This window comes from Prionailurus viverrinus, chromosome C2, assembly GCF_022837055.1.
Source record: "Prionailurus viverrinus isolate Anna chromosome C2, UM_Priviv_1.0, whole genome shotgun sequence".
Taxonomy (NCBI): domain Eukaryota; kingdom Metazoa; phylum Chordata; class Mammalia; order Carnivora; family Felidae; genus Prionailurus; species Prionailurus viverrinus.
The window spans coordinates 51,590,297-51,602,540 of record NC_062569.1 but is presented as its reverse complement, the minus strand read 5'-3'; the positions used below and the strand labels follow the sequence as shown (position 1 = coordinate 51,602,540).

Below are 12,244 nucleotides of genomic sequence, written 5' to 3'. Positions count from 1 at the left end.
AGGGGTGGAGACTGACTCTGATGGACAGGAAAGTTCCAGTTAGTCACCAGAGATGGGGATTTGGTTATAGAGAAGGACTGTTATTTTAGTCAGGTTTCATCATGGCCTGGATGACATAACCCTCAGGATCTCTCTTTGCTTTTATCTGATTTTGTGCCTATCTGTGAACATTCTGGTTAGTAATCTGGTTCCTGATATCCTGATAATGTGAAAGAGTCTGACCCAGGAAAGACCCTCACTGTAGATGAGTAAACTGGCATGCTGGATTATGCACTGGGCTTTTAGAAATCCTTTGGTGTGAGTTAGCATCAGTGGATCCAAACAATTCTGTCTGGCCTGACTAAACACACATCCAGACTTCTAAAGCTGAAAGGCAGGTTGCAGCCAGCCTCCCAGGGAGACCTCACAGCTCATCACATCAGTAATGGCCCAGTCCAATCAGGCCCAATTAAATTCACCAGGAGAGGAAATACTCTAGATAAAGTTAAAGCCTGCTATCAGAGAAGTCTGGCTGCAAGCCATGGTACTAATAGACGTGTTAGGAACTCTAAGAAGGATAGGACAGAAATCTAGTGAGTGGAACTGCTATAGAAGCACATGATTTGTCACAAAGGGATAAGGTCAGAGCTTTCAACATGGCTGACTTAACTGTGGGGTTATCAGGTTAGGGTTTTGAATACTTACCTTATCTGCTCAGTAGTCAGATTGACTCTTCAATCTGGAAAATGGGTGCAACTACAGGAATGAATTAAGGATTTATAAGTCTATTTCTTGTTTCTAGGGACTGGGAGGGAAAAAAGCTTAAGTACTAAAGAGATAATTGTCTCAGAAATATTTGGGGCTAGTATTGGCCTCAGGCACAGCCTAATGCATGGGGCCCAAAAGATGTCACCAGGACATTTTTTTCCCTCAGTTTGTCTCTCAGATCCATGCTGCCTTGAATCGCAGACAGATTCTCTCCTACTGAGGTCAAAGCTGGCAGCAGCTACTCTTGGTCTTCCATTCTCGGCACTTTTGATTCAGTAGAAGAGAGAATCTCTTGCACAGAGCCCTTTTAATGACTCCTTAATTGTAATTGGGTAATTTGCCCATTATTGAACCTAGTATTTGGACTAAGGAGATGTGATTCTCTGATTGGTCAATGTCTGAGTCATTTGACAACCTTTGAAGCCAAGAGGGCAAATGCCCTCATTAGAAAGAAGTAGCATGTGGCCTTGGCCATGGAAATAGGAATCTGTTAAGGAGTGTGTAACAACTCAGCTGCCCAATCAACTAGTCCTAAAAATGGATGGCATTGGAGGTTTGAGCCTATACTCAGCCATTGCTAACAGCAACATGAGCAAGACAGATGGGAGCAAAAGGGCCCCCTACCTCCATGCCTTCCTTCCTGTCATATTATGTTTCTGATGACAACTATCACAATAGGTTTATATATTCTTCGTTAGTTATTCAATTTCTCAGATGTTTGTTGAACACCTACCATAAACCCAGAATTGTGGGACATATTAGAGGGAGTAATCCACAAGTGGCAAGATATAAGCACTTTTCACATGAATAGACTTAAAAAAGAACACCTTTTATTTCTAATATAATAATATGAAGTCAAATGTAGTGTGTGCAGTGTGCAACATTTGCCTTATAATTAGGCTAAAGGATGGGGTTGATGATCAGAATAGCTAATGGTAATGAATACAAACCATCCACTTTTAAGAAAATGCTTTGTATGTTTTAACTATTATTCCCTCATAGGCAATTAAATGCAGATAGCACTATTTGATGTATAAGGACATTGATGGTCAATCACGAAGTATATGAAAAAGAGAATTGTTTTAGGACCCAGAATTTCTTTCATTTTTAGTCTCATGTTCGTTCACTTTTTTTCTTCTGAATCTCACTGGCTGAAACTTTAGTTTTTAAGATAAAGTCAAAAAAGTGACTCGTTCAACATTCCTTGGGTTGTTTTCTCAAGTATAAATCTGATGAGTTATTTTTGTCATCAGTGACTCTTGATCAATTTCAAACTCCTTGGCATGGAATGCCAGACCTTTCCTAATCATTTCCCTTTTACTCTTCCAGTTCCTGTGCTCACCTCCCTACCCCAACCTTCCCACATGGCCCACACTCCCACCGCAGTGAGCTATTCACAATTTCCAAAGGTACATATTCTCCCTCACCTCTGTGCCTCCACAGGTGCTTTTCCTCTGTTCATTCCTTTCCTTGCCATCACCCAGCCATCTGCTGTTCATCCACCAGGTCCAGCTATGACACCACTCCCTCCAGAAAGTCTTTCTTGGCACCGTCCAAGACTGGGTTAGGTGTTCCTCCTTTGTTCCCTCATTATTCTGAACTTTGCCTGTCAGTGCCCCCATCAGCGTACGGTGTTAGCTGCCCGTTTGCCTCCAAGTCTCCCTAATAAGGACAAGAATTCCCAGAGGCCCAAATACAATGAAAACAGGGTGGGGTCTGTGTTTTCACAGCTGCACTCTGGAGATTAGCTCAATAAATATTTTTTTGGATGAATGAATAAATGAATGAATAATGAGCCACTTATTATTTGTTACTTTCTTATGTTTCCTCAGAATTACAACCGGCCCCCTGTGATGGCGTTAGCCATCCCCATAGCAGTGAAATTCCTCCACAGAGGCAACAAGGAACTGTGCAGGAATATGTCCAACTACCTGTCCCTGGCTGCAATCACCAAGGCAGATCTTCTGGCTGATCACACAGACGTTATAGTAAAGAGCATACTCCAAGGTATGGCGCAAAGGCTGAGTGTGGGGATGTTTTTCTAGGAGTGATTTGAAAATATTTTCATGAAGCAGTAATGGATTGTGGAAGGGAGACCTAGAGTATTGAGAGGTACGTTAGATTCTCTGCTTTGCCACTAGCTGGTTGGTGAACGGGGGTGAGATTTCTTGAGCTGGTTGAGTCTGTGTCTCTTCACTGGGCAGATGAATTATTTTGACTCATAGAGGAGTTGTAAGCTCTCTCTCTTCTAACTCTACATTTCTCAGTTTGGGGAATGGTGTTTTCCATGCTTCTGGTCACCTTGTCCAGCTACCAGTTGTGGAGAACCTACTTGTCTGCACTGAGTGGAACATGTCCCACTGTTCTCAGTGACAGACGGACAACCTCTCCTGCCTTTGGTTTCCAAAAGCAAGGGATGCTAGGTAAAATATACCAGAGAACATGTGAAGACTTCTTCAATTGTGAACATGACTTGGGACTGATGTGTAATTGTGTTAAATACTACCATAAAGAAATCAAATCAGGACATCTCTGTTAATTGTTTCATATTTGAATGAAAGAGATCAAGTTAGTCCAGTCAAATTATTCTCTTTTCTTAAGTTTTTTCCTTTGGTTTCAGATCTGTCAGAAACCATGGTTTTTTGGTATCTTTGATTTGGGATCAGAGACAATTTATGGTATTATATGATATGCACCCAATTCCCCCCAATTCTCATTAATAATAATCAAAGGTCTATGCGTATCTTGGCCCACATTCTACTGCCACATACCCCAAGTGCTCAGGTTGAGCATCAACCCTCTGTAAAGTCCACTCAGACCAAGTGTTTCTTAGAGTCTCCATGCTCCACAAATGCTCCCTTTCTGAGGTATCCAGACCAATTCATAAGCCCACGTTGTTACTTTCCCTATGCTTCCTGGCCCAGCATGCTATGGTGTGTCCACTTCTACTACCCCGAGCCCAGCAAACTCTGTGGCTGCTACCATGGAGGTTCCAGGAACTGATTTCACTGCGTAGTGCCTTGTCAAGGATGGCAGCCTCTGTTCCTTTGTGCCGTTCCCCCTGAAGCTTCAGGAGCCAACCCCCACTTCACTAATTTCATGTGGCAGCCTATGGCAGGATGGGGAAGAACACCTGTCTCTCTCCTTGGTGTTACACTTTGATAAAGAGGCCCCAAAGCGGGGTTGCTTAGCTCCCAGTACCAAACTGTTCCCAAGTTTGCAGTAAAATGTATCCTTCTGTTCTGTCTAAAAACTTTCTCTCTCATGCCTGGGCTCAACTATCCAGCCAAGAATCAAGCTAGCAAGAAATTAATCAAAAAGTTTTCAAAATGACTATGGCCCACCAAGGACAAAGGCTTATTTCATTGTACCAGACATTCCTAAGAAGAGTTCATAGCACCAACCCTCGACATCTGACCAGCCACCTCAGTGGTCTGACAGATGCCCAGATATGTCTGAAGCCCAGCCTTGACAGTGGAGATTCATCACTTTAACTTTACCTGTGTTTCCCTCTAAAGATTTGTCATGGATGTTACTAGGCAGTATCATTAATTTCTCATTTTCTTTGGCTACAGGATTGAATTGCTAATTTAACTTTTAATCATGATGCTAAAGTTTCTAAAAGTCCAGAAAAGCAGTTATGCCTTTTTCACCACCTTGACTACATATTTGAAAGAGATTTTATATGATATTAAAAAGCGCTTCTACACACCACACATTTTAAAACCATGGTAGTTGACTTGCAAGTAACAGATTTATTGAAAAAAAAAAAAGAATTGTTTCTTTGCAGCTGCAAAGAGCTTAGCTCATGTTTTGTTTCTTTTTTTGTTTTTTTTTCTTTTTTTGAATTGCACTTTTAATAACAAAGAACTCTTTTGAAACACAAATACACTTTTTGAATTCATTGCAAGCATTTGAAATAAACAAACGATTTGGTTTATTCGATGTGACACTATAAAAATTACCATAAAAGACATGATAATTTGACCTATAAGAAGTTGGGGCTACATATTTCAGGGTTTAGATTTTTAAGACTAATGTGTCTGTATAACTCCACAGCCATTCACATGAGCCCATCAAACTTAAAGCTGCAGGGTAGAGAGGATCTTGCTGTCTCTGAGTAAGTTTCTGTTCTGCATATCTTTGTCATATATACCCTACAATCAGCCCTAGGAGACATCATTGGGATTTCTGTTTTCCTTACCTATAGTTTTCTTCCCTTTAGATCTTCTTCCTTGATTTATATTATCCTAATCTGCACTCTCCCACTTTTCAATGTCTACAGATGTTGTTATCTACTCAGTAATAACAATAATGATTATGACAATTATAACTACAATGGCTAAAATTTATTTCATGCTCTCTTTATGCCAAATAATGTATTAAGCACTTTATATGGATTATATCGTTTAATCCTCACAAGAATTCCATAACAAAAATCCTATTACTCTCCCATTTTACCAATTAGTAGTATTTTAAGTGATAGAAACACCAGGTATGAATAGCTTGGTGATGAGGAGGAGGATAGTGATAATGAAGAAGAGGAAGAAAAGGCAAAGGAGGGGAGGAGAAGGAGGAAGAACTTATCAGAACACATGACTGAAAAGTACATAAATACATCAGACTTCCCATATGACTTGATTCAGGGCTCAGTGGTGGTACCAAAAGTCATTACTCAACTCTGCTTCCTTTGGATTAGGTTCACTTTCTTTCTTCTACTTGTTTTTTGTTTTTGTTTTGTTTTGTTTTGTTTTGTTTGAGACAGAGAGAGATTTGGGGGAAGGGTGGAGGGAGAAAGATAATCTTAAGCAGACTCAACACCCCGTGCTGGGTTCAGTCTCGTGACAGTAAGATCATGACCTAAGCTGGAAATCAAGAGTCAGATACTTAACTGACTGAGCCAACCAGGTGCCCCTGGATTGGTTTCATTTTCATGATCCATGTTATGGGTTCTGCAGCTTCCAGTTTACATCATCAAGAATACCAATTAAGCAAAAAATCTCCATACCCAGTCTCATTGTCTCTGCTTGACCTAACATGGGCCATATGCCTATTTCTGAACCAATCCATGCTTGTTCCTGGGAGCACAGTCTTTCAGTTGGCCGGGCTTGGGTAATGAACCCCCTCAAGGCAGGAAAGGGGGTCAACTACAGCAGAACTACATGGATGGGATGCAGATCACTGCTCCCCAAATCCAGGGTTATTGCCAGCAATGGTTAAAATGAATACTGGGTACCAACAAACAGCCTTATATACTTAGTTTTATCCTCTTATACTTCCTTTTTTAGAGAATTACCCCATTGCTTTGGCATAACAAGACCTTATTGGATAATGATACTTTCATCTCAGTGTATCTGTAGTTCTTCTCGGGTTCTTGGCATGTGTAAATTTTATGAACGGAACCATTCTACCTTCATTTTAAAATAGTAAGGAAAAAGTAGACCAGATAGGGCCAGGCAAGACTGGTGGTATACCAGTGGTGACTACTTCTTATACTTAGTTGATATTACTCCACTGATAACATTTTTCAATTGTTTTATACATGTTTGTCCTTAATTCCAAACCAAACGCCTCCTTTATAATTACAAGTCAATCATGAGAGCTTGTGTATTGTCAAAGAGCTTGTGTATTTATCCCTGAAGGCCAATATTTCAATATTTCCAAGCCAATTTTTTACTACTTTTCATTATTAATAATTATATATAAGTAACGTTGACTTTTACATTCAATGTAAATATAAATTCATTTTATTTAAATTGCTTAGACTCCATTTGTCTGTTTTATATTCTCTGAATTCTTCCAATGAGAAGGAAATTGTGAAAAATTCTTCCATTTGGAGAAAAAAAATAAAGGCATGAGCAGTATCAGGGTGTCTGAGTGGACCAGTCAGTTAAGCATTGGACTCTAGATTTCAGCTCAGGTCATGATCTCACAGTTTGTGAGTTCAAGCCCCATGTCAGTCTCTGTGCTGACAGTGCAGAGCCTACTTGGGATTCTCTCTCTCTCTCTCTCTCTCTCTCTCTCTCTCTCTCTCTCCCCCCCCCCGCCTCTTTCTCCCCCCTTCCCCCCCCCCCATGGGCATTCTCTCTAGTTCTCTCAAAATAAATAAATAAACTTAAAAAAGAAAAAGTATGAACAGTATTGCCTTGGTTCATACTTGAGAGGTAAGGTGCTAGAAAACCTGAATATCTCTATAAAAAATAAGACAAATCAGTATTTTTAAATCAACCCCCCAACAAAATAAAAATAAATTTAAAAACCCTGTTCCATTTAGTTTTACAGTTGTACAATTAGAAAAAATATGCAAGTAATAATTACAGTCTTAACTAAGCTTTTTCAGATAATTAAAAAACATTCTCCAACTAATTCTGTGAGCTGGTATATATGTGATATAAAAACCAGAAAGGAAAACACAAGAAAGGAAAATACACACCCATCTTAATTATGAACATAGATGCACAAATCACGAATCACAAATAAAAATGACTAGAGCAATGCTTATGGAAAATAACATTAACATTTGCTGAGTGCTTAATGTGTACCATTTTCTGGTCTCTTAACTCATGTAATTGTCCCAATATCTTGTGAGGGAATAACTATTGTTATTCTAAAACTCATAATGATTCAGTTGAGTTTATCCTAGGAATGCAAGAATGTCTTGATATTCAAAATGTAATTCTCCACAGTTAAAGACTAAAGAGTCAAAAAGTCATGTGATCAGTAAGACTATCTCATAAAGTTCAGTACCCATGCATGAAAAAAAATTTTTTTGCGAAGTAGGAATTTTGGAGACCTTTCTTCAATTGATTAAGGGGATATTGTATATGTATACAAGAGAATATTATATATACATATGTATATCCTCTTCTTTTGTAAAATGCAAAGTCTGTTCATGACAAAAAAAACAAAAAAACCTCTAGCAATAGAAAGGAACACGCTTTGTCTAACAAAGAATATCTACAACAACTAAAATCATACTTAATGGGAAAATATTAAATACTTCCCTTGACTTAAAAAATAAGACAAGGATATCATTTAGGTAATAAGTTTGTTTTCTGCTTAAATAATATCAGAAGTGGGGATCCTGGGTGGCTCAGTCAGTTAGGCATCCAACTCTTGATTTCAGCTTAAGTCATGATCTCAGTCATGGGATCGAGCTCCACACTGGGCTCCAACCCCACATTGGGCTCCGTGCTGAGCAAGGAGCCTGCTTGTGGTTCTCTCTCCCTCTCTCTCTCTCTGCCCCTCTCTTCTGCTGGCACTCTCTCTCTCAAAATAAATAAATATTTAAAAAATAATATCAGAAGTAATTTAATATTTTGTGACATCATAGCTTTTTCAGAGTGGGAGAGTCATTTTTCAATGACTCTTGAATAGTTCTCCAAACTTGTTCTTTGCCATTTAGATGCTTTGTAAAACCTGTCAAGTACTGGCATATAAAAGCACAACCAATGCTTAGTACAGCATAATTTAGCACATCTTTTACCCGGGAAGCTGACAATATTGTGGAAGAGTATCTCCAACTGTAAGGGATTATTTAAGGACTTGTAGAGAAATCCTTTCCAAATTTTGGAACGCTGTGATGCAATGCACATCACTACTACCAAAACTAAAAGTAGTGATGTCTCTTCCTCTGCATTTCTGAATCAATGGTTATAATAAGGAAATATGCCTCTCCATTACTACGCCTTTTACATGGCCCTCTGGCACAAATCACAAGATGACCTCAAATGATTTGAAACTTAAGTAGAAAGTCTTTGGAAAGAAAATGTTATATTGTCTCAGCAAGAGTCCAAATTCCTTTCTGACTTACTGGCAATAGTCTAGAAAAGACTGTCTAGTTAATTATGATAAATTCACCTCATTTCTTTCTCTATGTGAGACAAAATTCAAACCACTGATTGGTGAGCTGTCTCAGAAAATAGAGATAGAAAATTCACCTTTCATTTATTATGGCAGTAATAATATGTATCACATAGGGTGAGGTGAGGCTTAAATAGATAAAGCAGCTATACTTTGCACAATGCTGGGCACGTAGTTCATCAATGGTTATAGTGATTCTTCTCATCGTCATTATCATAATCAACATCACTGTCATTGTCATCCCTAATTGAGCATCTGCCATGTACCAGGCCCATATTAAAATATTAAAGGCAGAACCAGATTCATTTGTGGAGTTTTATAATCCCTGGGGAGATACTTAGCCATTAAAAATTCATGATACAATTATTCTTAAAGAACAAAGTTTTAAGTTCACCATATTACAGGTTGTTGAGAATTTATTAATCCAATTTCTAGGAAACAGGCTATGAAGCAATCTTATTAAGAATATTCCAACCGAATATGAATACGCATAGGGAAATATTAAAAATGATGTTCAAAAAAGCCAACCCAAATGTGGATCAAGAAATAGAGACACCTCTTGAAACAGAAAAGGCCCTCTTCTGAATTGTTAACTAAGTCTGGGATCAGTTGCACTCCAGAGTTTGCACCTGCTTGACTCCACCAGCAGATGTTGCTGTGAAGTCAAATAAGGCCTGCACAGAGAGGAACATCCCTGGGCTGGCCTCTGAGAATGACTTCTCCGCAATATAAGGGAATCTTTATGTTAGCTTATTCATATGTATTTTCACGTGTTTGCTTCTTTTTGATTTAATCCACTGGTAACAACATGGAAAAACTTAAAGACAACTTTTATTTCAAATATTAGTTTAGGAAGTACTTTTAGATACATTATCAGTTTTTCTCTTATTTTCATAATAACCCTGCAGCAAGGTAGGCAAGTCCTTTATCTCTAATGTCTTGGCTACTGTGAAACTCATCAAGATTACTTGGCAGGTCTGACTTCTTCTAGTTGGTAGGTGATGGTGTTCTAAGATTAGAATGCTAGATTTCTGAGCCCAAGACCAGCATGCTTTCTTTCACAGTCCAAATTTATGAAACTGAATGCAAGTGTCAGTAATCTATTTTCTAGTTCACTGAAATCCATGAATATAGATGTAAACGTATATCATTACTTTGACCAAGATTTTTAACTTTATGAGTGCTATTTATTAAGGGGCTAAAAGACAGTTCTGGAAACATTTGACCTCAGTAAGCTTCTCAACGAAAAGCTTTCTCACATAACATTTAATTAAAAAAACTAAACATCAGTTAAAATTTCTTCTTTGTTTGCAAATGTAATTGTTAAAGTGAAGTTAATTAACTAATGGCAAGTACCAAACTCTAAAATGTATACTTAGTAGTAAAATGTTCTGAATACATTTTAAAGGAATTAACATTTCAAAAAAAGCCAATTTATATTGTAATAGACAAGGAAAATATATCAACTCTGTTTTGTTCACATATTCATATGCAAAAATATTGCTCTAGTGACATACATACATATGTACTAGAGTGACAAAGTGACAAACTGTCACAATTTGTCTAGAACTGAAGGGTTTTCTGAGACACAGGGCTGACTCTCAGTGCTAAAGGGGGGACAATTCTAGGCAAACCAGGGTGATTGGTCACTCTAGTACACGTACACACGATATTTGATATTTTATATATATAACGTATTATATTTTTTCCTCCTAAAAACTTGAGTCATCTTGCACATTTTACAACACAATGATACAGCGATGCCCTTAATAACCATTCTGGCGAATGAAACTCTTTGCCAATGTGCCAAACTACACCAGCATACTGATATTTCTTTTCAGAAATTTTATGTCAGTTTTACACATTTCTTACTTCTTCCTTTTAATGACACTATGTATTCTGAAACTCATTAAATACTATTAGAAAAAAAAAACAGTCAAATAGCCAACTTCCTGAGAATTTATAAAATGTATTTTCTAAGTATAGTCTATGAGTGTTTTGAGGGAATAAAGTGTGTGTGGTCTTTTCAATTAAAACAAAAATTGTTCTACTGGATCAGATTAGGTTGGTCAAACAATAGTGGATTTAAAATGCCAGAAGTGTAGTTTTCTCTCCTATAGAAGAATTGCAGGGATAGGCAGCCCAGGACTGGCAAGGCAGCTTCACAATATGTGAGACCCAAATTGCTCCGAATTTCACAGTCTAAGATGGTTGCTGAAACTCCTGCCATCATTCCCATATTCCAATTGGGAGGAAGAGGAAGGGAAAGAGATTCACATTCAATATTTCAACATCAGCCAGAACTTAGTCACCTGGCCACACCTAGCTGCAATTGATGCTGGAAAATACAGTCTTACTATGAGTGGGCATACTCACTATTTAAACCAGAATGTTGTTACTTTAGAACAGAGGGAAAAAATAAGTATTAGGAAACAATCAGAAATCCCTTGAACCACTTATCTGGATTTACTGCCGTAGCAGATGTGATTTCTACTTTTGTAACCCAAGAATTCCTTATTTTTCTTCTGTTTGCTTCTTCTTTACCCTCAATGTGTGATCCCCATAAAAAAATTAAAAATGCCCTTATGCTTAACTCTGTCAGAATACGAGTTTGCATGTATTTTGGGCAGATCTAATTCTTGCATCTGGGATGTGGAAATTGAAGGCATGCTTAATTCTCTGCTTGTGGTTGGATCTAGTGTTTTTTTTTTCTTCCAGTTAAGTTCTCAAGTCATATAGATAATGGCTAAACAAGGACTTAACGTATGGCCAGTGTGCCTACAACCTTGAATCATGTAACCTCCAAGGTTCTGAGACTGGCCTTTGACCTCAACTGTGAACACCCTTTTTGGAGATCCATCAGCCTGATTTTGTGGGTCTCACAAGTGGAATGAAACTATATCGATACCACAAACATCCTCAAGCATACCTAGATTCATGGCATTTTATTGATAAAGGCAATGAGAGACCAATTCCCTTCTTTTACTGAGAAAACCCAGAAGAGTTAAGTGACTTGTCTAGGGACACTCAACTAGTTGGTTATAAAATGTGGTTTGATAACTACTCCTGGCCCTATTCTCCAAACCTCCCAAACCGTGAAGACCTGTGGTTGCTCAGGCCCTGTCTTTAGGTGGACATATCATCACTGTGGCCCTACCACATTTGCTACTGACATTCAGAAACAGCTTTGCCATAGTCTTCTATTAGCCCTGCATAACCTCGACAGGAGGAGAACATCAGTGTGGGAGAGAGTTACCTCACCTTCTGCAGGGTGAAGAGGTTTGATTGTCCTCTCCTTCATGCATGAGTATGAGAATGGGGTACGCTTTCAGGGTAGGAGTCATCGTTTCCTTTCCAGATTTTTAGATCTCCCCAGTAACAGTCCTCATCACATACATTTGGGGAACTATGCTAACTTATGTTTGTTGCTGTGTTACACAGGACAGAAAGTTGTATATGGTCATAGATTTGCCAAATTGGAAGGGACTTAGAGATCATTTTTCCTCAATTCCTTGATTTCTCAGTGGAGAAAACTAAAACTCAGAGAGATGAATTGACTTAGCCAAGATCAGATGTTTTGCTTATGATTTATAGGAAGCCAAAGCTTAAAGCAACTCTATAGGTTATTTCTAAC

The 12,244-nt window shown here is 38.3% G+C and overlaps 1 protein-coding gene across 18 annotated transcripts in view; it reads left to right on the top strand.

Moving 5' to 3' along the window:
* VEPH1 (ventricular zone expressed PH domain containing 1) overlaps positions 1-12,244 on the top strand; it is a 759,919-nt gene that overhangs the window by 527,504 nt on the left and 220,171 nt on the right. For all 18 annotated transcript variants that reach the window (XR_007155827.1, XM_047876091.1, XM_047876078.1 and 15 more), the window contains one exon: positions 2,580-2,754. Coding sequence is in view for 17 of the 18 variants with exons in the window: in XM_047876091.1 (XP_047732047.1) it covers positions 2,580-2,754 (175 nt within the window). In the remaining variant the exon portion in view is untranslated. The remainder of the gene's footprint in view (positions 1-2,579; positions 2,755-12,244) is intronic.